The sequence below is a fragment of the Asterias amurensis genome, chromosome 21, assembly GCF_032118995.1.
Source record: "Asterias amurensis chromosome 21, ASM3211899v1".
Lineage (NCBI taxonomy): Eukaryota > Metazoa > Echinodermata > Asteroidea > Forcipulatida > Asteriidae > Asterias > Asterias amurensis.
The window spans coordinates 13,403,073-13,430,132 of NC_092668.1; the positions used below are offsets into that span (position 1 = coordinate 13,403,073).

General features: G+C 40.0%; 1 protein-coding gene across 2 annotated transcripts in view; it reads left to right on the forward strand.

The window, feature by feature from the left end:
• Positions 1 to 27,060, forward strand: part of LOC139952855 (uncharacterized) — a 69,568-nt gene that overhangs the window by 15,588 nt on the left and 26,920 nt on the right. For both annotated transcript variants that reach the window (XM_071952114.1, XM_071952115.1), the window contains exons 3-4: positions 20,663 to 23,058; positions 26,544 to 26,747. In XM_071952114.1, the coding sequence (XP_071808215.1) occupies positions 21,456 to 23,058; positions 26,544 to 26,747 (1,807 nt within the window). In that variant the 5' untranslated portion in view covers positions 20,663 to 21,455. The remainder of the gene's footprint in view (positions 1 to 20,662; positions 23,059 to 26,543; positions 26,748 to 27,060) is intronic.

Here is a 27,060-nt window from a genome sequence, read left to right on the forward strand (position 1 = left end):
AGACTCTGTGAATTTAAACAACTGCAATAATATCCCTAAAACCAGATAACAGTACTTCCCTCTTGATGGGGCACAGCAATTTTTCTCTTATAAGGGGCACTTCTATGAGCAAAATGTAAATTTGTATTGGAACTTTGCAAAGGCCACCACGGCAAAACGACAGGGCACCCACAGCACTTGCTGTGGTGCCCTGTGGGTTTTAATTTGAGGTCTAGGGCTGTCATAAAATCTTAGAAAAACTCATCTGATTTCATGGTTTAGTAATGATTTACAACATGTATTATTTATTTATAAACTGTTGAACTTATGTACTTTAAAAAATAGATTTTTAAATGATTTGTTTATATTGTTGGTAGATTTTGTTTTTCTTTGAAGGCTGCACTTTAGCAATAAATTTGAGAACACTTCCTTACTTATCTGTCACCAAAGAATGGGTTAACCGGTTTGCTCCAGGACCAAAGGTTGAAACACAATATTTCATGGAACATCCTTGTCTTAAGTCAACCTGTCACCTGACGCCATGGTATGGTGAAACATTAGCATGAAAAGATATAGGCCTATTTTCCCCCATCGTTTGTCAGTTACATGTAGAATGATTTACCCTGTGAACCAGTCAACTAGAGCTGAATTCTGAATATTTTTTTTCCCTGGAGCTGTCGGCTTCATATTCTTTATTTCGCAGAAATTCAAAGGTTATCAAGCCTGAATTACACAGGGGCCAGTCATACCTCTTGGTCTTGGCCATTGTGCCCCATTCAAAAGTTCCCCATAGACTTTGAGATGTTCCAAAGGAAGTGTCCTTTGCAAAATGAAATAATAAAGTGGCATGAAATCGTTCCCAGATGGTCCTTTAAGTGAACAAAGAAGACTCCACAAACTACAGTAGACTACCACTCCTAGCTCCTTACCATGTACCTTCCAGTTCCATCACCCACTCCCCAACAATCTTCGCTCATCATCCCAACACTTGGTGGGGACTCAAATCATCTACCCTCCCCTCCCGACCCTCGACCCATAAGGTCCTTGGAGTCATGTCTTTCACCACAGGGAGACAGTGAAATACAAACTGAAGACAGAATACCCTACATTCCTCCCACGTTCTTGTGCCAGTGTGAGCTCGGATTCTCCAAATGTTGGTCGGCCTTTCCACATGTACTATGCATGTACAGTGTATGTGATTGAACCATGGAGCTCCATGATTCAACTGAAAAGATGACAAATTAACATTTCCTTAGAGGGTCTGAAGGCCTACATGGTTGGTTTTCCAAAGGTGTACCTTCAACCAAACCCCCCTCAACCACCCTTTGCATAATAGTTGTACCATGTTGTACCTGTGTGAGCTTGCCCACGCACCGGATTCTCCAAATGTTTGACGGCTTTTCCACTCATAAATGTACACATGTCTTGGATTGAAAGGAAAGTACGATTAGAAATCATTTCCTTTTAAAGGGAATGTTAACGTTTGGTTTTTAGAACCGTTCAAATGTTTTAATCGCTATACAAATTGACATACATAGGCCTACAATAAGTGACCAAACTAATACCCCGCCCCCTCCTTCAACCAAGAAATCATCGCATAATTCTTCCAAGGCAAGCTTGGTCCTCCCTTCGCAGATATTTTGGGTGCCAAAGTCATACATAACAGGAGATTAGCCTTAATTTAATGTCAGAGACCTCTTCCTTAGTGTAGATGCTTCAGCTGGGTAAGCTGTGCAAGTACACACAGGTTAAAAGGCAGGAAATCGCTAGGAAAATATCGGAAAGGTTAAATCACTAGTGAGAGAGGTAGGTAAGAGAGAGTTGCAATTCATGGTGTGGGGGCAAAGAGTGAAGGTTTTGATGGAGAAATTAACAAGTTATTATTTTCAAGTGCTTATAAGGTTTTGAGTTAGCTTGAGGATCAATCGGGATTAGTTAACAGCGCCTGGGGTCGAGGTATGGAAACTCTTCCATGTACCAATTTGGGGATGAGGTTGGCTGAGTGGGTTTTGTCTCTGCCTGCCACCTTTGTGGACCCAGTTGGAATCCCACCTAAGACCGAAACCTTGCATTGGATTTGGTTTCGGTTGGCACTAATTGCACTGTTGGATAATAAAGTAAATAAACTGTGGTAATTAAAATGTTTTAAAAATGTTTTTAAAATGTTTACATATTTTCAATTTAAAACCTATTATAAATACCAGGCATATGGTATTCTTCCTACTTGATTCTGATTTCCAAGTATTTGCCAAATAGAAAACCAGAAAAAACTGTGATTTAGTAACCTGAAAAGTCTATACAGCATCCCTACCACCCACAAAGAAATTTGCCTACTTTTTCACTACGACCAAAATTACTACCATAAAATGACCGAAGTCGCATTTGTACATTGTGCCAGAGCTCCCTACATAGGGGGTAAGCAGAGGTGGCAGACCCCTTCATTTGTTTGTTGACTATACCCCTGGACCAGATTTTTTTTCACTTGACCAGATTTTGTTTTGACTTTGGCCTATAAACTTTTTTCTTTCTTTTGAAAAGAAGATTGATCTCATTTGTCTCATGGGTAAGTAGACTCTGACTGTCAACACAGTACTCTCTGAACAGAAAAGAGTGAAAAGGCACTTTTTGAAGAGCTATATGAGGGACAACTCTTTTTCGAGTGGTCTTCCACTCTTTAAGGTTGAAGTTTGCATCTTTTTTAGTGATTTTTCACTCTGTCCTGGAGTTAAACCCCTCATTCTAAGAGTGAAATAACCACCATACTATTGAAAGAGCCATATGAGGGACAACATGAAATGTAAAGAGTGGAGTTTTTCACTCTTTTACATTAAGAGAGTATTACAAGAGATAGAATGTTGAATTGAAAAACACAAGACGGCCAGACTTGTCAAGTCGTGACTTTACTGGCCTGACACAAATCACTGGCCTCGGGCCTTTTTGTCCATTGTAAATTTCGAGCCCGGTCTTTAACACTTCTTTTGCTCAAGTAGCTTTTTAAAAAAAGTGCATAAACTTTCCAACTTGGAAAAGATGGAAAAGAAAGCTGGGGAAAAAAAAATGCCCAGGGGAAACGGTCTTTTCAGTGTCCTCATTAGTTGGCTGAAATATCACGCTGTGCTTGCAGTCACATAAGTCGACTCATCTCGTTCCCCTCCTAAAAGTGCATTTTAATCAAAATCAATTAAAATGATCATAAGTTCTCCTTCATATTATAAATCTATACTGACACTATCTGGAGAGGCATCTCGATCCAGAACGTGTAGTTGGCGATAATGTTCATCAATTAAAAACATACAGGAAGTGATGCATTTAAAAAAACTGCCAGTGACACATGCGTATATAATGTCATCATATGTTGTCAGCTGTTGGAGCTGGTTGTCTTATTCTGTGCATGTGTTGTGGGGGGGGGGGGTGGTATCATAACACTGCTATACATAGAATGATCGCAATAGCGATCATTTAAATTATCGGATGTTTTAGAGCCATGGTGTAGTACGCAAAAAGTTTTGTTTTTATACAGATTTTTACATTTGTATATAAACCCAGAGTTCGCTAAAAACAATGAAATTCTCTAGATCATGCACTTTTTTAAAACAAAACATTATTTCTTTTAAATCATTAATATTATTAATAAGATAGTTATTTGTTGTTGGGGAACAAGTTGCCTTTTTTAGTAAACTTTCCTTCTCAGTTTTTTCTTTCCTTTTTGAGAAATCTACATCACCAGCAAGTAATATTTTAAGGGAAACTTTCTACCATCTTCAAATAATGTAAGTTTATTATTAATCTGTGAACATTATGTTTTGTGTCCTACAAAAAGTACCCCAACCCTTTTAAAAGGCTCTTGAAGGATTGTCCTCCACTCATACATCAAAATATTTTCGTCGCAACATGCCCTTTGTGCACACAATCCAAGTCCATGTAATACACACTGACCCCTACTTTAAGGTCACATATTTTCGAGTGATTCCAAACCGCAATTTGACAGTCCGTTAGAGGCTCCATTTCATTTTTTTTGTACCACTCCTGTTTTTCTTGGAAACTTGAGGACTGTTTGTTCTTCTGAAAAGTCCTTACCAAGTTCAGCTGATTCTTAGGAAATATCAATGAAAAGTTGTTGAGTCCTGCTTAATACTTGGCATTAAACCAAGGCATGAATTAGGAGGGAAAAGAAAAACTTAAGTGCAACTATTCCAAGAGTGAACCCCTTTAAGTGTTTTTCCCCCTTTTTCCATCAGTCTGTTCTGCTTTTCTTTTAAAATGGAAAGTAGACAGACAAAAACTGAAAGTAAATTTAAAGAATTTCAATAAAGTAATTACAAAATTTTAACGTTATGAGCAGTCCTTGAAAGTATCACGTTTCAGTCAACAAGGATAGCCACAATGTGGTATTGTTTTAACAATCTGAGGAACAAGGAAATGACAAGAAATAGCAAACCATGCCTTTCTAATGACATTAAATATACAGTATAAATATTGTTAAGAAAACAATTCTGTTACTTTTTTGTTTATTTTAGTACGAAAATGAAACCTTTTTTAGCGATTGCGTGTCATGGCCGAGTGGTCTAGTTCTCCAGACCGAAGCTTCAAATGTTGTTGTCAGAGTGTGGGTTCAAATCTTAGCAGTGAAAATGGTTCAGGTACTGGTATTTTAAAGCCATTATACACTTTCGGTAAACAATATTGTCCAAGTCCCACACTTCGTGTATCACAACTTATATATAAAATAACAAACCTGTGAAAATTTAGGCTCAATCGGTCATCGGAGTCGGGAGAAAATAACAGGAAAACCCACTCTTGGTTCCACACGTTTCGCCATGTCATGACATGTTTAAAATATATCCGTAATTCTCGCTATTGAGAATTGATATTGTTTAAATGTTTTCTCAAAAAGTAAAGCATTTCATGGAATAATATTTCAAGCTTTCACCATTACCTTCTGTAAACCCTGTAAGTTATTTGTAAATCTGTGAACTTTCTTTTCCTTTTTTGTACCGAAAGTGTATAATGGCTTTAACTGGTTACTCTTTTAAACTATCCTGTTATGTTCAACCGAATAGTTGGTAAACTCACACAACCAACCAAAAATGGATACCAACACAAATGTTGTTCACTATTTTGTAAATCGCTGGTGACGGCTCCCGTCCTGTTTCACTCTCCGAAAAATTGATCAAGTCATAAATTTTTTGTTTAAAGTAACACCATGACATTGGCCTCAGAGTTTGGTACACTAGGACGGAAGGGCATATAGTCAAGGATACAGTCAAATGATTTCTCATCGACCCCAAAATAGGAAAGTAAGGAAATATAGGGTAGGTTTTAGAACAAGGACTGACGGCGAACTGCTTTCCCCTGGGGTTTTGGGGGTTGGTAATGATAATGGCCGAGTCAGGTTACTGCCCTGTGATGTTAACTAGAAGTATGGTGATATTAAGTTATCATATCCTGCTTAAAGAGAAGTTGTGCGTTTGTTAATCACTCTAAAAACTAATGGTAATACAGACTTTTGGTTTAGAAGCCTGAAGAAGCTTTGGATAGTATAAAACATTTTGAGACAGATTTCACTTTGAAATTTTCAGAATGCACTCCTCATGATGTTCTTATACTTTTTCGAAGTCCTTTAGTAGGGCGTAACAAACATGACAATGTTTCTGGTAAACACAAATTATATTTCCTTATGAGGTTTCTGAAAATGTGGTTTTTTTTTCCAGGGAATTTGGTATTGACAGAGTATCAAGAATAGTATGTTTCCATATGTATCATCAATGTATGAAATAATGAAGGATAATTAGTGGTGCAGGCGTGTATGCTTTGTTTTTGAAAGGGCAAGGGTACCAATGCGTTTTCTCCTCGGAAGAAATGCACCAAGGCAATGGCATGGTGGCATGGAGGCATTCGCCTTCATTGCCTCTGTGAAGTATCAGTCCTGGTGGTGCCAGACATGAATATCACTGGTGAGATTTTGGCGGCGACAGATCAAATGCGCTGAGGCCATCGCACTGAGTCAAAGTTCCGAATGAAATTGAAATCGTAACACTACACCTGTTGAATGAGTTGCATTCTTTTGGATGATGTAATGTCATGTGACTATCATGAATTTGCATATTTTGTCATGAGGGAATTTCAGTTTTCAGAATTCGGAAAGTTACAGAGCAAACAAGTTTGTCTCTTGACTATTGCCGTGTTAGATCTGTACTGAGTTTTGAAGTGCAAGGTTGAAGGTTCTGTTACATGGATAAGCACTGAAGTATGGTCTCTGGTCCTGGTTGTACGATGGTGACTTTGGGTGAGTGTTTTAAGAAAGTCTACAGGTTTCTCTATGTGAAAAGAGTTTTACTTCTTTAAAAAAACACAAAAACACAACAACAACATATTTGCTTATTTTTTTTTCAGTAGAGTGTGGGTTTATGTCCGGTCTTGACATTTGTGTCCTTATTAAAGCAAGACACTTGACAAAGATTGCTTCGTCCTTGAATGGAAATATTGCTTCGTCCGGATGGAAAGTAAAACCATCGGTCTTGGCCATGTTGTGTCAGGCAGGTTCATGTAAAAGATCCAAGTATACACTTATCGCTAAAAGAGAGGCCCCATGGGGCCGATTTCAAAAGAGTTAAAATTGATCATAACTGAAAATCAATCACAGTTGCTAAGTTAAGTGTGATGTTACAATACAAATCACTGTGGTGATACAGACAATTTAATTTGTCTTGCAATGAATTTTATTGCTTTGTGAAATCGGCCCCTGGTCCCCTTAGCTAGTCCTTGAATGAGTTTAAGGCAAACCCTGGACCAGCCAATGGTTGCAATCTGTCCAAACAACAAAAACGTTCTATAACAATAACAAAACATACCATTGAGATTAAGTACCATAACAACCTCCAATCGATCAATGGTGAATAAAATAATTTAAAATAATTTAATCAAAGTAATAAATGATGCTTGGAGAACTAGTAAGGTTGGCGGAATGTCTATTGTTGCATAATTTAGGTCAGGTATTTATTACCAGTATTCTCCCTTAATTGTGGTCTGTGTCAAAGGCCAGTTAAAACGCCCGAGGACAAGTCCAAATTCACTTTGGTTGGCTAGTTCAGTGTTGAGAGGTATCCCTTTTGAATATGGAGCGGTGAAAAGGCTGATTGGACTTTAAAAACCCGACAAGTTTGGTCCTGCAGTCACTCTGTGGACATGTCATTTTTATTTTACACTTTAGGAAACTCCTATTCTTCAATACTGTAAATAACACTGTGTGGACCTGTATCAAATCCCTACATTATGTGGACCTCTTTTGTTCTCATTGTCCACACCTCATAATTGTAGGGTTAAAACACACTTCAATTCAATAAGACGTTTTTTCCCCTACTCTTGTTGGAAAACAGTACAATATGAGAATTGGTTAGTACATAAAAAAGTAACAAAATCAAATTAACTGGGAATTAACTACTGGTATGTACAAGAGAAGAGCATCTCGATCTTGTGTAAGTTCACATAGTCTTTGAAGTCCCTACATTTTGTGGACCTCCTTTTTTCTCAGATCCACACTTCGTATGTAGCCTTTAAACACTCGTTACAAACTCCAGCCCAAGAATAAATTTTTCAATATCATTAAGCCCACTCACAGCGCACAACCAACATCAGTCACGACGTCCTGGAAAACCCCAAATTGAAATTGGATCAGGTGTCGATCGGTGGCGTGAACGTAAACGTAATTCAGTAGCTCGGTGTCAAAAGTTCGTGCAAATTCACATTTCCAGAATACCGTTAATTGGTAACAGTACCTTCAGCAACTACTCTCTGTTTAGATTTCAAAGGTGAGAGGTCACAATCTTTTCTCAGTTCCGTACTTCTATGAAATGTATTTTATTATTTAATAAACCTGTCAAGACATAGATTTTCCCAGGGAGTGACATTGTAATACCTGTATCTTTTGATATTTAAAGGGAAGGTTTATGTTTGGTTATCACTCTGAAAGGAAGGTTACAGAATTGGTAAGAAACAAAAATCATGATAATCACAGATTTACATAAAACTTACATGGTCTAATGATGATGATAGTAGAAAACACCCCTTGAAATATATCTGTCTGAAATGTCATATTTGATAAGAAATAAATAATTTAATTTCGCGTTTGGAGTTTATCGCTCAGTGAGCGTTTTATTCATTTTTGTTTTGGCATCGATGCAATGCAAAATTTGTAATCGGTTTTTCACTATTCTCTCGTGACCCAGATGGCCGATCGGTCTCAAAACTTCGCCAGGTTTGTCAGTTAAAGTTTAGCGTGGATTACATAAAGTGCTTACACTGCCAGCAACTGTTTTGTTAGCAAAAACCAATTCTGTAATGTTCCTTTGAAATGAATGGCAAGAAAAACTACTGTCTAGGTAGAACTGGGTAGAATCCTGCAGCAGCTTTTGTGTGTGACTAGCAAGTTTGGTCTCAGCCTCAAGTTCACACAAAGTTTTCATGTTAAAAATAAATCATTACTAATCATTTATCGTAAACCAATTACTCCGTAGTTATTTAAAAATAAACACAAATGTGGCACCACATTCCAAATACTCAATTTAATGTTTCCCAACCGTCTGAAAAGTCCCCCTTCCAAATCTAATAACCAATTTTGACAGCCAGACATTACCCACCAGGCTCAGAAAAAGAAATCTATATTAAGCACACTCAGGCAATTTCTCTCCCTTAGAGGCACTGGACCTGTTTGGAAATTGTCAAAGACCAGTATATTTGCACTTTGTGTATCTCAACAATATGTACTTAAAATCCGTGAAAATTTTGGCTCAATTGGTCATCGAATCTGCAATACAACAATGAAAGAAAAAACACCCTTGTTGCATTACTTTGTGTGCTTTCAGATGCATAATAAAAGGCTTCAGTTTAAGTTTTTTCATTCTTTGAGTCGGGAATTAACTCTCCAGTGCTCCTTACCAAGTAAGTTTTGATGCTAACAATTATTTTGAGTAATTTCCAATAGTGTTTAGTCCCTTTAAACTAGACAAAATGTAAACCCATTTCCTGTGCAACACCCCTGGATACTGTGGTCTAATTCACACCTTCAGGGTATGAGCTGAGAGAACAGATGGGGCCTGGATGAGAGAGGGGGTCCCCATGGCTGTCCTCCATGTGATTGGGTAATGGGGTACCAAGGTATGTTGGCCCTTTTTCGAAACCACAGTTTGGATGTTGGCTCTTGGTTTGGCCATGGTCTGCCTGTTGAATTCTGCATTGAAACACAATTTATTGTTCTTAGCTGTCCTGGGGTGGATTTCACAAAGAGTTAGGACTAGTCTTATCTTGAGTTAGGACCAGTTACTCGTCCTAACTTAGGACTATCCTTGCAATTTGTATATCTCCTAGGGGTGGATTTTACAAAGAGTTAAAACCAGTCTTACCTTGAGTTATAGAGCATGTCCTACCTTAGGACTAGCCTTAAGTTCTTAACAACTCCTAGGATTAGTCCTAAGTTAGTACTCGTCCCAACTCTTTGTGAAATGGTGAAACCGACCCCTGATCTGTCCTGAAGCAGCTCTACGAAATTGGGCCCTGAAGGTGGTCCCTTTTCTGCCATGATGATTTTATAGGTATGGCGAGGTGGAGGGAACCAGGGAGTGAAAGAAGAGTATATTAGGGCCTCAAATTCATAAAGCTGTTCAGCAAAAGATCACTGCTTACCCAATTGTTTTTGCTAATCACAAAATGAGTGGAGCACCAGTTTCAACAATGTAAACTTCATGAAGTTTTGGCAGGTAACCAGTCTCTGTTGTTAAGCAAGGTTTTTCTGTACTTAGCAAGTTTTTTGTTTATGGTAACAGGCTTTTATGAAATTAGGCCCAGACAGACAGTGTCCTTGCACTCCGTCCAAAGAAAGCCCTTGCTGTTGTAAAACCAAACACTTAAAGGGGTACACTGGTCAAACAGTTTGGTCAAGCTTTAAAAGTGCCCACCTGTCATGTGATGATGAAGTGTTGCGATGATTTAAAGGGGCAAACACCTAAGAGGGTTTCGGTAGAAGAATGTATTAGGTGATCTTCTGCCAACACTGTCTAAGTCTAAGGATTTCTGATGGTCGCTTGTCAAGCATCCTGGTCTAGTATCAGTGTTCTTTGTGTAGGCCTATGTGCTGCCTTGAAACTAAAGAAACCAATAGTTGAGTGATAGTGAATAACAATGCAAGACTAGGCCAGGGTCTGCAAATGGTGAAAGGTACCAACCAAAACTGTAGAGAGCAAGATGAACAGATGGTTCCCACTACCCAGACACACTTAAAGGAACAAACACACTGGTCATACAGAGACATTGCTCCTACATTGCTTGCTCCATGCTTGCATTAAGACTAGGCCAGTGTCTACAATGGTGAAAGGTACCAAAACTGTAGAGAGTAATTGGAGCGTATGCTTTGCTACTCTCTACCCAGACACCCTTAAAGGGACACACACTGGTCACAGGGGCATTGCTCTCTGTTCCTTTCCTGTATAAGCCCATAGACCTTGGGTCCAATGGGTCAATCACAAAATAATCTTCTACAATCACACCGGTGGTCCACAATGTACTTCCTATCCTGGGCATCATGCATGACCAGAGATTTGTTACCCTACATAACAGAGCAGTGGTATGCGCACCAAGGACAACCCTGCCAATTTTGATTTGCCCAGAGACTATAAAACGCAGTTGACGGGATAGACCCCAAAAAAAAGAAACTTCTTTTAAAGAGAATGTGTGGTTTTACTTTTTGAGGTTTCCTTAAAAAGCAACAAAGTGAAACTTTGAATTTTTGTCGCAGTCTTTTGTCCCCAAGCTTGGACCATTGGATCCAGGTCTCAGTTGTAGAATATAGCAATTGCAGCCCATTTCCAAATGTTAAGCTGTGTTTTAATCCGGCTGTGCGCAACTTGTAAGAGCTGTTGCTAGAGGGCGCAATTAAAAGCAGTACAGTAGTCACATGGTGGCTTTCAGCAATACCGTTTGACTTTTAATGGTAGTTCTAGTATTCATACTGACGCCATGAAGCAATTATTTCTCAGTTGCTCGCTCTCCAACGTCCTATTCTTGGTCTTGGTCTTTGTCCAAAACTCTTTGGTTCTTGGAATCTCTGGTATTTGAAGACACAGACATGTTATGGTTTTTTTCCTAACCTGTTTCTTCAGTAACAAGCCAGCAGAATCAGTTATGTCAATTGTCATTTCGATTACACACAGGTATGTTCCGACACCCCTGAGTTCTGTGCGCTCGGATGTCAGAAGCCTTTCTCAGATTCAAATTTTGCGATGAAAAATTACCTCTTAAACTACTCTACTTCAAACTTCATTTCTTGTAATTATTTATAATATCAACATCTCTCCAGTGTCTTATACCAAGTATGTTTTTATGGTAATTAATATTGGGGGTAATTACCAAACTTAAACCCTCCCTTTAAGAGTTTATTCTTCTTGGGCTTTTCACAGCTGCCAGACTAGAAATCCCTTTCTATTATGAAGTCAGGGATCTTCCGAATTCTCAAGGTCCTTTTTGGCATTTTTGTCTGTTGTCCTCCAATAACACATCCACATGTATATATTGTAAGGCTGGTACTCTCCAGAGTTTTCCCCAGGTTTTTCAAAATGGTGGGGCATTCTGGACACAAATGTTGGGATGTTTGGGCAAAGCAGGCTGATCTGAAACAAGGTCTTCAGAGTATTACTAGATAAGACTTACGGCTATTGTGGAAAAATATACTAAGTAAAGTTGTGAAACCATGTAAGAAATCTCTTTTGTGAGTAGTGGTGGCTCAAAGTGAGAAGAGCTGATTTCTGCTTGACATTTCAATTTTTTTTTCAGTTTGAAAGATCACTGGTTTTTATAAATAGTTTAAAGAAGTACCAGGCATTCAGCTTTTCCGGTTGAAAAGGCTGACGACTGGCACCCCTGAACAAAGATACTGCCAAAATAGGGAGACCATCACAGTCAATATTAGGGTTAGAAAGCTCAGTTGGTAGAGCACCGGCACATTAATCCGGAGGTCAAAGGTTCAACTCCAGCTTGAGTCATTGTTTCTTTGTTTAACCCATAAAGAAGACAAAAAAGGAAAAGAAAAGAATAACACGAAGAAATTTCCTTTTTCCTTTTTCAAACAGCGGAAGTTCGAGTTCTGTTGACACTCCGGTTTAAAGAATGTAGACAGTTATGCTACAATACAATTATCAAGATTAGTTGCGAAGGACAAACTCCTTAATCAAATCTGGGAGTTAGTTGTAGAAATAAATTGACAGTGTCTTGAATTTTTGATTTGTTGTCATGTTTTTCTATTTTTGTTTGTGTGATGAATGATGTGGGAAATGGTTAATCACATGTGGATATGTTCCAGGAAATAAACAAGTGCGAACTGTCAAAGTTATCCACCCTTCTAATAATTCTTGCAAAGGACTACAAGAAAATGCCAACAAAGCTTGCATTTTTGTAGGAAAATAAAAGCCCCAACCAGTAAAAAGGAGACCGCCAACATAGGGCTAGAAAGACGAGGTTTAGTCAGTAAAGCACCGGCAGGTTAAACAAGAGGTTGATGGTTCACATCTCGCTCTAGTAATTTTTCTTTGTTCGACCCCAAATATGCTCTCAGCGTTGAGCGTCACTGAGCGACAGAATTGTGCACTTTATAAGAAGCCTTTATTATTATTACAAAGTAGCTCAACTAAACCAAGACCAAATGGTTTCCCTCCACAGTCTAAACCCGCCGTGAAGCCACGACTAACATCATTCAAATCACGACATGTAATCCAAGATTCAATCTGACGAAGACATCTCCCCATGGAGATCATTTAATTTCACTGACTGGTTGCTTCATATCAAGAGATTCCTCTTCTTCTTTTTTTACCTTGGACTTAACTTCTTCTTTGTCCCGAAGAAAAATTTGTGGAATTCCAAGCGATGCCGTCACCCCGACATGGCGGTCTCTCTCTCTCTCTCCAAGAAATTTTGCTATTGTCTAAAGGGTCGGAGAGCTGCTTAAGGCCAAAACTTAGCTTAGTGCGACATCATTTTGCCTCTCAGAATTCCTTTACCAGCCAAGCTATACCATGACATGACATGTAGCCTATATGTGCCGGTATCCTAAGCCCAATTTCATAAAGCTGTTAAGCAGAAATTACTGCTTGACAATTTTCTTTTTCTAAGCAAAAATTGAGTGGGGCACCAGTCACTTAATGTAACTTTGGATGGTTAGCGGTTTCTGTTAAGCAATAATTTTCTGTGCTTAGCAAGTTTGTGTGCTTACAGGCTTTATGAAGATGGGCCAAGCTCACCGCAATTGTTTAGCAATATTTTCTGGTCAAGCAGCTCTCATAAGTTAGGTTCAGACTAAATGAAATGGAAATATCCTTTTATGACGTTCGTACTATGCAAAGTTTAAATCTTACTAGGCGCTTTGAAACACCTGCCAAATTCATTTGAGAGGATTTCTTAGATGATTTCTTCTGTCAAGTTCTCTCTGGCAAGTCAGACAGTCTTCTCGTCCTAATAAATTTCCAAATTTGCGGGCCGACTCTGGCTAAAGTAGAGCTCACTGTTAAAGGCAGTGGACACTATTGGTAAATACTCAAAATAATTATTAGCATAAAACCTTTCTTGGTGATGAGAAATTGGGAGAGGTTGATGGTAAAAATCATTGTGAGAAACGGCTCCCTCTTAAGTGCCATAGTTTTCGAGAAGAAAGTAATTTTCCACGAATTTGATTTCGAGACCTCAGATTTAGAACTTGAGGTCTCGAAATCAAGCATCTGAAAGCACACAACTTCATGTGACAAGGTTTTTTTTTTTCTTTCATTACTAATACTATCTCGCAAGTTCGATGACCGATTGAGCTCGTATTTTCACAGGTTTGTTATTTTATGCATATGTTGAGATACACCAACTGTGAAGGCTAGTCTTTGACAATTACCAATAGTGTCCACTGCCTTTAACAGATATTCTGCTAAAGGTGCACCTTGCCAACATGATGATATATGCCACTTCAAAAATAAAAATTCACTTTGTGCTATCCCTGGAGAATTTGATGCATCAAAATCTGACCTCTGCCCCAGCTGTTGGGGCTGGCTGCATAAATAATGAGCCATGTAATTGTAATCAGATCACATTCACTCCGATCAGCATATCAGACCTTCAACAGATTTTGTTTCATAAATACCTTTCTGGTGATGAAATCAAACTTGCCAAAGTTGGAAAAAATTGCTATCAGGTTTCTTTTTCCGCTTAACCATGTTCACAGCGTTATCATGCACAGGCACAATTTTATTGAGCTGCTTTTCAGCACAATAAATGCAAAAAAATTATGCCCACCAGAATAAGGTAGCTATCTGGGCCCAATTTCATGGCTCTACTTACCGCGGAATTCTGCGGTTACGTATCATAGTTTTGTGTGCCTCAAGGGTTCCGTAAGCGCAGAATTCTGTGGTAAGCAGAGCCATGAAATTGGGCCCTGATTTTAACGAAAGTGCTGGGTACAATTTCAATCATAGAGCTGCTTAAGCAGAAAATATTACTTGAACAATTCCCGCTAAGCAAAATAAGCATCATGATACCATTCACATATGCTGCATGTGAAATTGTATATATTAGCTGCTAACTTTTTTCTGGTAAGCAAAGTTTTGTTAGGCTTAGCTAGTTATTGCACTTAAGCAGAGCATTATTAGCCTTTTTGAGGTATGGGGGACACATTTCTGTGACACCATTGGGTTTGGGTAAAGATGTGTCTGTATACACCCAAACCAAACAGTGCACTCCTATACGCCTCTCTTAATACTTATGCTTGACGTCATAAATCTTACCCAAAATGAGGCTATGGGCGCACGCTCCCCATCACTTGCAGTGGCTGCGCCCATCGCCCCGTTTTGAGTTAGCATTATGATGTACCTCATGCATGAAAGGCGTATTGTGTGTCCGCCATACCTCAAAAAGGCTAATGAAATTGGGCTAAAGCTAAACAATAACAAGAAGACTGCGATCCAAACATTTCTCTGAAAACTCTGTTTCTTGTGTGTCTACCGATTCCTGAAGTGGTTTTCCGGCCAAACATAAACGTCAAACAGTTAAGTGTGAGAAGTGATCCTAAGGATGTATGCACATCCCAAGAGTCAAGAGATTTCAAAGCCTTCTTCCTACAGTAAGGTCTTAAGAAAACATGTCGCACACAAAAGGCACTCTCTTATGGAATGTACTGTACACAAGGTCCTGTGTGTGTTTTTGAGCGTAATAGTTGCACCACCACAGAGCAAGAAAACACTTTTGTTGAAGATGTAAATTTTCACACATTCTTGTTTTCTACTTTTGCGGATTAGCACGGGTTGTTCAGTAGACTTTAAAATTGTGGTAGTAGTAGTATTTGTCTGGTGTCCTTAACTAGCAATTGGCAGAGTGCCCTGTGATTCTGCTGTGGTGCCCTCTGCAAAGTTCAAACACAACATTTTCATCATAAAAGTGCCCCTTACCCAGGAAAATTGCTGTGCCCCTTCAAGAACAAAACTCAAGGCCTGTTGTGGGCATGTTTGCTGATCGGTTGGTTCTTATATAATGGGCCTGGATATCTTCCTCACGGCCTTGCTGAGAAAGAGATTGCAGTGATTTGCGTACACCCTGGTCTTGTGCTTTTTAAAAGCTTTTTGTGAAGTAGCCTACTGGGCTAATAATAAACTGTGTGTTTTACTGGCCCCATGAAGTTTTAGTAGCCCAGATTTAAAACCTGTATTGTATCAAAATAATGTTAAATATATGTATGTATCTTCTTCTTTTTTGTGGTGAACAAGCTAAGTTTCTTGGTAAAGTGAAATTCCCCAAATATTGACCATGGTAAGAAATGAAATCCACAGCATCAAGATTTCCTGAAAATTTGTCCTGTCTGATGTGATACCATTTTGAAATTCTGCTTGTTGGGTTCCCTGAATAGCACTATGTAATCACAATGATTAACATCAATCACCAGTCTATTTTCTTATCAGCCTCAGTTTGGTTACACACGTTTGTATGAGGGCTAGGGTAGTAAAAATGCCCTGGAGGATGATATCCAGTAATGAGTCAGTGTCAACAAGTATTTCTGACCTCAAATTCTTTCGTGAGAAAATTTACCGAAACAAAAATGCTTGTTTTTGTTTCAAACTAATTAGTGACATCTGTGTTGGTTATTCTAAAGTGTGGCTAAACGGTGAAAATATTTTTTGATGGATGTGCCTTAAGGATTTGTAGGTGTCAGGTTTTGTCCTTTTGCTTCCCTCGAGTGTCCTGAGCGTGTGGAATGAACGGTTTGAGGTGCACACCTGTGTTTCTTTGTCATCGGGGAAAATGTTCACTGTGTTTTAAAGGGTCTGAACGCTGTTGGTAATTACTAAAAATAATTGTTAGCCTAAAAACTTACCTGTTAACAAGCAATGCAGAGCTGTTGATAGTATAAAACATTGTGAGAAATGGCTCCCTCTGAAGTTCTTACCTCCATGCTTGAAGTAACATAGTTTTTGAGAAAGAGGTAAGTTCTCACTCAAATATTAAAAGACTTCAGGCCTAAAGCCTTTTGTAGGCATCTGAAAGCACTCAAACTTGTTTAGTAAGGGTGTTTTTTTTCTGTCATTATTAACTTGCAACTTTCGATGACCAATTGAGTTCAAATTTTCACAGATTTGTTGGGATACATCAAGTGAGAATACTGGTCTTTGACCATAACCCTTTTAAAGCCATGGACCCTTTTGGTAAACAGTATTGTCCAAGGCCCACACTTTGTGTATCACAACTTCTCTATCAAATAACAAACCTGTGAAAATTTAGGCTCAATCGGTCATCGGAGTCGGGAGAAAATAATGGGAAAACCCACCCTTGTATCCGCACGTTTCGCCGTGTCATGACATGTGTTTAAAATAAATCCGTAATTCTCGTTATCGAGAATTGATATTGTTTTACTGTTTTCTCAAAAAGTAAAGCATTTCATGGAATAATAATATTCAAGAGAAGTTGTTCACCACTACCTTCTGTAAACCCTGTAAGTTATTTGTGAATCTGTGAACTTTTTTTTTTTTTTTTTTCCTGTACCGAAAGGGTCCAATGGCTTTAAGGGTCTGTTTACAATTGGTAATGAATCTGAAAATTAATTTGTAAGATAATTAATGTATGAAGTAATTACCAAAGGCTGCATTTATACCCTGCCCCTTAAGAAGAAGTAGTGAAACAACTTACACTTTTGAACTCTGTGTCTGGAAGTCTTGAAGGGGGGGGGGGGTGGGGGTGGTGGAAGTCTTGAAGGGGGGTTGTTTAAGATAATCTGCATGTCAGTTGACCTTGAGTCACTACCTGATTCACCCCCAGCCATCCTTGGGATCAGTTCATTATTAGACTCAAGGTGTTGGCAGTTGGTCTGGGAAACTTCTTAACTCTTTCAGTGCCAAGGTCGTACATGTACAATCTCAAACTAATTTCCAGGCCTGTATGCTTCTTTTTTGAAATGGCAAGGGCACCAAGGCATTTTCTCCTCGGTAAAGGGCAACCTATGGGAAAATTGTAAAATCTGCCTAACATTTCAAGGGCAGCAAGGCAATGACGAGAGGGCATGGAGGAAGGGGAGGAAGTCTTCCCAAACTCCAACTGTGAACTTTCAGGCGAGCTTTCTTGACCATGTGTGAACTGTTTATCACTGTAGTAATTTCCACCTGATTTCGTTCAAGGCGATCATGACCGTAGCTGGGTAACTGTCTCTGAAAAATTCATGTACGAAACTGTCCAAACACCATTCCGTTTATTGTCTCCGCAATTATGAAACGACCCCGAGTGACGTACGTCAGGTTTCCTATTTTGTTTTTGAGGGAAGGCTCTTTCGGGGTGGATTAGCGGGTGCAATAAAACATCCTGACTGGCAAGTATCTGTCCACGTAGATCTGTATTAGTCAGAGTCGTTGAGAGAGGGAACAGTCGTTGAAGTCTTACATAGAGAGTCTTACCAAGCGATCCGATGCAGATTGTGGGCTTCGATGGATGGATATAGCCAAACTGAAGGAAGTGAATTAGCAACATTTTTCGGCAGATGTATCGTTTCTTTTTTGTTTTCCTCGAGCGTCAATTTCAAATTTAGCTGGTTGTGGTAGGATCTTTGCGGTTGTGTTTGACGTCTGAGTGACGCGGTACAAGAGAAAAACTTATTTTGAGTAACGTTTAATTGTGTATTTTGAGTGCGTTCTTGAAGGAAACTTTCTTGAGGTGGGTGGTTTTTTTTTTTTCTTCCTTTTTTTGGTTGCATGCATCCTGGAGAAAAAGGGTTGGTTAACCACTGAAGATTCGCATACTCACCGATTTATTAAAAAATAACCTTTTAAAAATAGTTTGTTAAAGATGGGTCAAATTCAATTTGTCAGAGTCCTTCTGAAATTGGAAATCTTAAAAAAAAAGATGAGTTGCGCACTCAACTTCTGGTTCAGCTTAGCAATATTTTTTGGTGCTAAGCATATTTGCTAGCTTAGCAGCTGTATGAGTTTCATCTTTGAGAGGGCAAGGCCATTTTCATTTTGCAAAGGGCACTTCCATTGGACTATCTTATTGGATAAGTGTATTGGAAAGTTTTGAGGGGGCACCAAGTCCAGGGCAACAAAGGCCATTGCCTCTGTTGCCAGCCCTCTCTCAAATGTAAGACTTTAAAACACCCGAGGACAAATTAACATTCTCTCCAAGTCGTCCCGCTCACCTCCAAGTTATTGCAGACCTGGCAGATTCTAACGTAATAATGTAACAATCTTTTGGTTAGGAGTAAAGCAGCTTCTGAAAGTGTAATGCATTTTGAAAATCACAGCTTTTTTACCAGACATCTGCATCGACTTTAACCACAATAAGTAAATTCATCCAGACTCGGAAATTAAAAAAAATTAAGGTCTAGACTGACCTTTTTTAAGAACAAAAAAGGGAAAGATCTAGATCGGTTTGAATTGTTAGAGAATGCTGAAGGAAACCAGATAACAATGTGTGGTCGCTGGGTTTTTTTTTTTGATGGGAGATAGGAACTTTGGAGACTTTGACCTGTTTTTTTATTTTTATATATTTTTTTTATTATAGATTAAAGGGGACCCTCAAATTGTCTATAATTTGTCTCAGCTAAACAGGCTTGGTCATCTGCCAAGTCTGGTTTCTGACTTTGTTCAGCCCAAATTTATGACTCTGCTTGCCGTAAGCAAAGACTTGGCGCTTATTCACCCCTGAAATACACAATTTTTCTTAGATTTTTTAAAAAGCTGTTTTCCGTAAAGCCTTGCTCACCCTTCCCTTTAAATATCTGCCGTCGATTTCACAAAGAGTTAGGACTCGTCTTATCTCCAGTTAGGACGAGTAACTCTTCCTAACTTGGGATTAATCTAAAGGTCTGCATGCTACAGTGCAGGGTTAAAACTCGTCCTAAGTCCTAAGATTAGTCTTAAGTTAGGAAGAGTTTTGTGAAATCGACGGCTGTAGCCTGATCTTTTTTCTGTCCATAAAAAATGCTCCATGTGTGGCCGAAAATTAACATTAGTCACTTTGTAAGGAACATGTTAGCAACAAATGATAGCACTCAGTTTAGCTATGGTTTAGATTTCACCTTTGGAAATTAATCACCATTTTTTCCCTGATGACAGCAATATGGGCGGCATGACTTCTGATGGTTAAGTGGTAACATCACTTTGAGGCTCAAAGATGTCTGAACAATAAAAAGGTTGTTCACCCCTTGTTGTTGTTGTTGTTGTTATTGTTGCTCTTGTTGTTGCTGATGTTGTTACTTGTGGTGAGGGAAAGACTGTGACAAGAACCATTAAAGTTGGGGGGGGGGCGGGCTTCATCCTCTAGACCAAGGGGAGACCCAGGCCCACTTCTCTAGTCCTTTATTCATCGTAAAATGTAGAGAGTTTGTAAATCCTCTGAAATGTAACACCCAGGAGGTTCTGGGGGCTTCATCCTTAAGACCAAGGGACGAAGGAGGCCCACTACCAGTAGTTCTATGTTTAGAGAGTCTGAAAATCCTCAAATAATATGCCTTCAGCCTTCTGAAAATCCATTAAAGTTGTCTTCAAATAAAGGCTCCCATTGTGACGATTGGCAGTGATAAAGGAGGTGTCTTCTTTGAGTTGTAATTACATCTAGATTTATGGCGCTTTGTTTATTTTCAGTAGTAGTCCGAGGGCATGTTTGTCATATCTCATGTGTCATCAAATAAAGAGAAGCTGGGCCAGCTCTTTCTGAGATTCATAAACTTCTTACTATGGCACGCATAATGGAGTCTTGGTTATTTTGGTTTCTGTGCTTGGGTGGAATGTTGATTATTACATGCATGTTGGAGAAATGTGGTGATGACAATTAGCTGGTTATTCTGCATTTGGAAGCCAATGCAATGTGTATGAATTTTTGCTGGTAACTTCACATTTAAAAGCCAATTCAATTTTCAAAAATTCAAAATGGGAGCACACTTTTGTTTTCTCTATTGATTAAGTTAGATGGGTTTTTGAATCACAATTCAGCTTTGTTTGCCCATTTAAAAAAAAAAAAATTTTTCCAGATGTTTGTTTTTCATGTTGCAGTAAATTCTTGTCAACAACTTTTCAAAGTTGATTTCTGTGGACTGATTGAACAAAGCTTGATGTCAATAGAAGTTTCCTTGATGCTCATGTTCAAAATTACTTGTGCTTTGCTGATAAATGTTTCTCTCGATTATGTTTTCCAGATCCAGTCAATTCAGAGATCAGAGCCGTTGACTTAACGCAGGAGTGGCACCCCCTGTGAGGCAAAACATTACAAGGCAGCTGGAATAGTTCAAAGGTCAAGTCTTTTGACGTCACAGGATAACTCCAAACCCAATGGACATCTTTCTTGTAATGACTCGTTTATCGTGAGATAACATCAACAACAAAATAGCTCGGCCAGAGCGAGTGGTTACAAGCTCCGCAACGTAAGTGAGAAGTTTTCGTCCTAGACTTTGTGGTGCCAGATACAAACTATCTGGTCCCGACGTCACAGAGAGTGTGACATTTTGCATGCAGGGCCGAGAGCAACAGGCGCTAATTTGAGAGCGATCTGGAGTGTAGGGATTCACCCTGGGTGTTTTAAGAAGGGGAAGAAAGTTCACCGACGACGACGACACCAACTGTCCGAAGCCATCACTATCCGAGGTTCGTCGACGGTAGCAGAAGAAATGTGATCGTGGGTACATGCAGAGATGAAAGTATAGTTTACTGAATGGTTAAAGTTTCAACTTCTCAGAATATTTGCTTTGTAGGGTTGTTGTCATCTTACGGACTGACCTCAGGTTTCCTCCCCCGGGAGAGGATAGGTGAATTTGTCAGGATTTAGTCATAATGTGTGGCCGATCCCGGGAGCAGAGGCCGGATTCGATTGAATCATCAGATATGCCGAGGAGGAATAGTTCCCCGCGGAACCGTGTGATGTATGACTTATAAATAGATCGCCCGGTTGAGGGTGAGAGACCAGAATTGTGGGATTGAGCGATTGAGCTCAAAATGGCTGACAGGGTTGGGTTTGCTGGTGATGAGAATGAAGTTGAGAGAGGGGAGATGACCAGTCCAACAATGGGCGACGGGTCACTCCTTCGGTCAAAGGACGAGTGGGGATCTATCATTGACATCCTTAAGAATATTGAGAATACGACTCAGCCGGTTAAGCCAGTATCATTGCCCCCTGTGCCGGCCCCGGCCCCGCCGCCCCGGCTGGCACCTCTCTCGGAAAACATTCAGTCGACTGAAATGATGTCGCCCGGCGACAGAAAGAGAGGGCAGGGATTACAACATTTGGATCATCTTGTACGCATGATGGAGCAGATGTGCCAACTGCAGAAGCAGAACTCGCAGCTACGCGAACGCGCAGAGTACCTCGCCGCTATAAAGGACCTTCAGGAGCTCCGCAATGAGAGTCTCGTGCAGAACTGCCAGTGTGAAGCGCAGCGACGTTCGTCGGACATCAGTCGTATACCGGATGAAACATTCTCGGAGCCTGAGAGCACCGTCGGGGATGAAATGGAACCAAGACGGGAGCCGTCTCCGACGAGGGAAAAAAGACCCGGTCGATCCATCAAAAGGGAACCTAAGACCAAGAGTATGAAAAAGAGGAGTAGATCTTTGGATCCGTACAGAAAGGACACTGCGGAGCCGCGTGAAAAAGAGGGCGAGAGAGAGCGCGGACGGCCTGGCATTTTCTCAAAGTTTGAACGCATGAAAGAGAAACTGACCACAAGGCGCGGCAGCGTGAAAAAACACAACACGAATAAACGGACTGAGGATAATAAACATGATGATGATCTCAGAGCAGAGAGGCCTGAGGCGTTCTCCAACGAGCATTTCAACCTTCAGATGGACGGCACAGAGACCAAGTCAGAGGACAGCGGTATCTACCACGTCGGTCTGGATGAAATCGTCAACTTGCCACGCTTGCCGGCAGAAATCCTTCCCAAGCTGCACGACGATCTCTCTGATAATGAGGACGTCTTTGCAGCGCATCAACCGTCGTCGTGGTCCCGAACGAACGATTTTAGCATGGAGACCCGTAAAGGCAGTGACTTTTCGACAGGGAGTTCAAGTGAGGATTACTTAGAGGTCAAACCGAAGCGGGCAAACGCTGCGCATCACGAGGAACCGGTCAAAATGCGCAGCCCCGATCGTCAGAGACACCGGGAAGATTCCAAAGAGAGGGATGCCAAGAGCAGCGATGAGAAGGAGCAAGTCGTCCACCGCAAAATGCGCGTGCGGCGCTCGGCTAGCCTCCAGGACAGTATCTCATTAAACAGTGATGATGACGAGTTTGAAACGGCCGCCAAGGCGTCGTGGGAGAGCAAAGAAGCTCCTGCGATCATGCAGAGGGGTCGCTCGGATAAGATGCAACTTGAGAGGAGCCCCTCAAACGATTTTGACCTCTCGGACATCAGCCTGACTGGTCACGACTCTGCCAGTACGTCGAGTCTGGAGTCCAAAGCCGCACACAAGAGGAAATATTTCAGGAAGAGTCATCATATTGAAGAGCCGACGTCACCCACAGACCAAAGATTCAAAACCGTAGCATTTGAACTCAAATCGCCAAAAGAATCTCCACCAGAAAAGAAACGACATAAAGGTAAGAAAAGGTCCTTTTTTTATATAAATTGATAACAGTTTTTACATTACCTTTCTAAAGTTTCAGTTCAGAGCTGAATATTTTTTGTTTATTGTTGAAATTATTGATTGTGTAAGGGGCCGTTCAGAGTAGTCAATGTTTACAACTGTTGAGTATCGAAGTAGCTTGACAAATGAGATAGATATTTTCATAGTGCTTGTGATGTACAACTCATTTTGAATATGGTCTTTAGAAATAAAATTTGGTCCAGTAAAAACATTGAGCTACATGTACAAGCATTTGAAAGCACAAAACTTTGTGTGACAAGGGTGTTTTTCTTTCTTTCATTATTACATTGCAACTTCGACGACCGATTGAGCTCAAATTTTCACAGGTTTGTTATTTTATGCATATGTTGAGATACACCAATTGTGAAGGCTAGTCTATGACAATTACCAATAGTGTCCAGTGTCTTTAAAGCCTTTCACATCCTGGAATAATTCAAGAAGTACGTCTTTAAAATGTTGGTAAAATATTACCGAGTCCAAACAATGTTTTTGTGGATAGGAGTGCAATGTCAACGATGGGTTGTTGTGATTGCAAGAGACTCTGAAGGACTGACATTCCTCCTCTCATCAGGTGGTACATACCAATCTCATGACATGCTGCTGAGTGTCAAGACATAGATCTCAGTAATTGTGTTCTGGCCCAACTGAAGAATTGGTCCAACTGTAGTTATCTCATGACATGCTGCCGAGTGTCAATACGAAGATCTCAGTAATTGTGTAAGAAAAGATGTTCAGGCCCAACTTTAGAATCGTCCCAACTGTAGTTATCTCATAACAACATGCTGCTGAGTGTCAATACATAGATCTCAGTAATTATGTTCTAGCCCAACTGAAGAATTGGTCCAACTGCAGTTATCTCATGACATGCTGCCGAGTGTCAATACATAGATCTCAGTAATTTTGTTCTGGCCCAACTGAAGAATTGGTCCAACTGCAGTTATCTCATGACATGCTGCCGAGTGTCAATACATAGATCTCAGTAATTGTGTTCTGGCCCAACTGAAGAATTGGTCCAACTGTAGTTATCTCATGACATGCTGCTAAGTGTCAATACATAGATCTCAGTAATTGTGTAGTAAGGTGTTCTGGCCCAACTGGAGAATCAACCCAACTGTAGTCGGATCTCAGTAATTGTGTAGTAAGATGTTCTGGCCCAACTTTAGAATCGGCCCAAGATGAGAAATTTCAGACTTCTCAAAAAAACCTGCCATACCCTATCAAGCCTGCCACACTCTCAATAATTTTGTTTAATGCATTATTCTTTCCCTGGAAAAACCAACTCCATTTGATCTGGGATTTGTCAAGCCACTTTTCTCCAATCCCCAAATGTTTGATCGTCCCAGAAGGCTTTCGTGTCAAATCTAGTCCCAGTTCAAGAGGGAGTTTGAAATGATTAAATGTGATGACTTTGCGTTGATGTTACGATGACTTACGCTGAATAATATCCTCCTGCAACACCAGGGACCTTTGCTCAACTTCACTAAGCTGTTAAGCAGAAAATACTGCTTGAAGAATTTCTTCGCTTAGGGAAAATTGAAGTGGGCACCAGTCACAGCATTTATGTAAATTTTATGTTAAAACTTGTTGTTTTTGGTAATAAGCTAAAATTTTCTAGAAATGCAAGGCAAATATCACAGAGCAATTTGTGAAAATCAATCAAAAACATCAAAAGTTCAAATCAATTACTACCATTTCCCGATCGAAACAAAATAAACCCTGCATTGCAAAATGAGCTCTCCCCCCCTCCTTTCCCTAATAAAACAAAACAACACTCCAGCCCTGCCAATTTGCCTCATGCATTACCCGTGTCATTAAACACAAATTTCCCGTGCCCAAAAATAACCTGTCCCACATTGGGTTCACGGTTGGCGTCTGTGGCAACGTTTGCCCCATTCTCAACTTCTGACATTTCTTTTCCAAAACGATGGGACGTGGGGGGAGGGGGGGCCTACGGAAAGAGGGTAACCCTGTTAGGGTAGAGTGATGGTTTCGCTGCATTGGTTGGGTTGGATTGTGATAGAAGCCTTGGCTGCCAAAAGGTTATGACGGGAAGGGAATAAGACGACGGGGTCTGACTATTGGGAGTCACGCACAGAGTATTTAAGGCTGGACGCGGGAATTTGACGTTAATCAAATGGCATTTGTGTGGCGCATTCCGTGCGATTAGGGCGTCCCATGTAATGCGTGTTGGGAAGAATTCATTGGAAAAAGTCAATTGCTATGCTCAATACCATGAATGAAAAAAATACCTTCTTATATCAAAGGGTTTTGAATGATCAAACAGTGTGTACAAAACTGTATTCTAACTCAAGAAAATATTACTTTCTTGTATTGGCAAATACATACATGTACATCCAAATAAAAAACATTTTAAAATAGTAATTACCAAGGGCAATTTTTACATCAAACATGATAACAATTATGTGTCAAGTTTTGTTACTTTTTATAATGTACATCTTAAAGCATGAACACTTGTGTTGGTTGAAGTTTGCCTGTTTTATTTGTAATGTTTGTTGAAATCTGGAAGAGTAGACTAAACTTTCTCTCTCAGTAACCCATTGTTATCCCATTGAATTATTTTCTTGAAAACTAGAGGATTGGAATGCTTACTCTTCCACAAACCAATGATGTACTAGTGTACCATCCCTTTATCATTTGTTTCTTGAAAGCTAAAGTATAAGGACAAATGTGTTTTATCTTAAACCCATGGACACTCTCTTTAAAACTAACCGACATCCGTATTGATAATAAATTTCAGCCTTAATTAATGAGCACGTCATACAGATGATCCTTGTTATTTAAGAAGGAAATGAGATAATTTTCCAATGTCATATTTGATTTTTTTTCATGCAGTGTATAGAATTCAAGGCCAAACTTATAACGTAGCAGTACAAACCGGCTCTTCTCAGAGCCCACAATACTCACATTTGATTTTGCATGGTGTCATCGCAAACCTTAGTTACTCAGGCTGAGTTCGGGCGGTGTGTTCTTGGCCCCGAGTGGGCTGTTCTCACGCCCAAACGATGAGAACATCCGAGAAAATTCACTCGTAACAAGATCACACGCCACCTTTCATCGGGGGTTTCGAGATTGTGATGCAAGTCGCCAGACACACAAGGCCTGAAGGCCACTTCAAGGTGTGGGCTACAATTATTTTTTCCAGAGGCAGTTGCCACCTACTCCTAGGGCTGAAACAGGGTTACCCCTTTTACAGTCCATATGGATGTAGGCTTGGGTATCATCAGTCCGAAGCCTGGCTGATAGAGCAGAAAGCACTACCTCCCCAATTGGCTGCCCCCAAACTATGGAATGTACTGCCATCTGACATTCAACACACTCAATCCATTGATTTTTTAAGCGAAAAGTAAAGACGGTTTTTATTTTTATTAATATTTGTGTTCATCTCCATCCCTCCCTTTCCCCCACCCCTCTGAATAGTTGGATGGGAGAAAGTCAAACATGCAGTCACAAGAAAGCACATCGGTGAGCTTGGCAAGACGAAAGGCACCGTCTCAATGGACGAGAGCATCCTACGAAGCTCTGAGGAACCCAGCTCACCTACAGACAGCTCCCCGCCCGAAGACTCCTACGGAAAGGTCAAAAGGTCGGAGGTCAGGAAGGTCGAACAGAAACGTGAAAAAGGTCAGTAGAGAAGGATAGTGTCTCAAACTTTAAAAATTATACATAAAAACATACTAATATTTGCTTATCATTTGATTGGTATAACACGTGTAATGTATCATCCTTAATTTAGCCATGTAACTGCAACTGTGGACATTGTGTTTTGGTCCTACAAAAAGTACCCAAGCCCTTTAAGCAAAGATTGTCAAGCAGTATTTTTTTCTTTATGAAATTTGGCCCAGGCAGTTTGATGTTTGAAATATAAAAACTGGGCCCACGCAGTTTAGTGTGTGAAAGCCTTGTTCCATCTGAAGACAAGATAACTTCTGTTTAA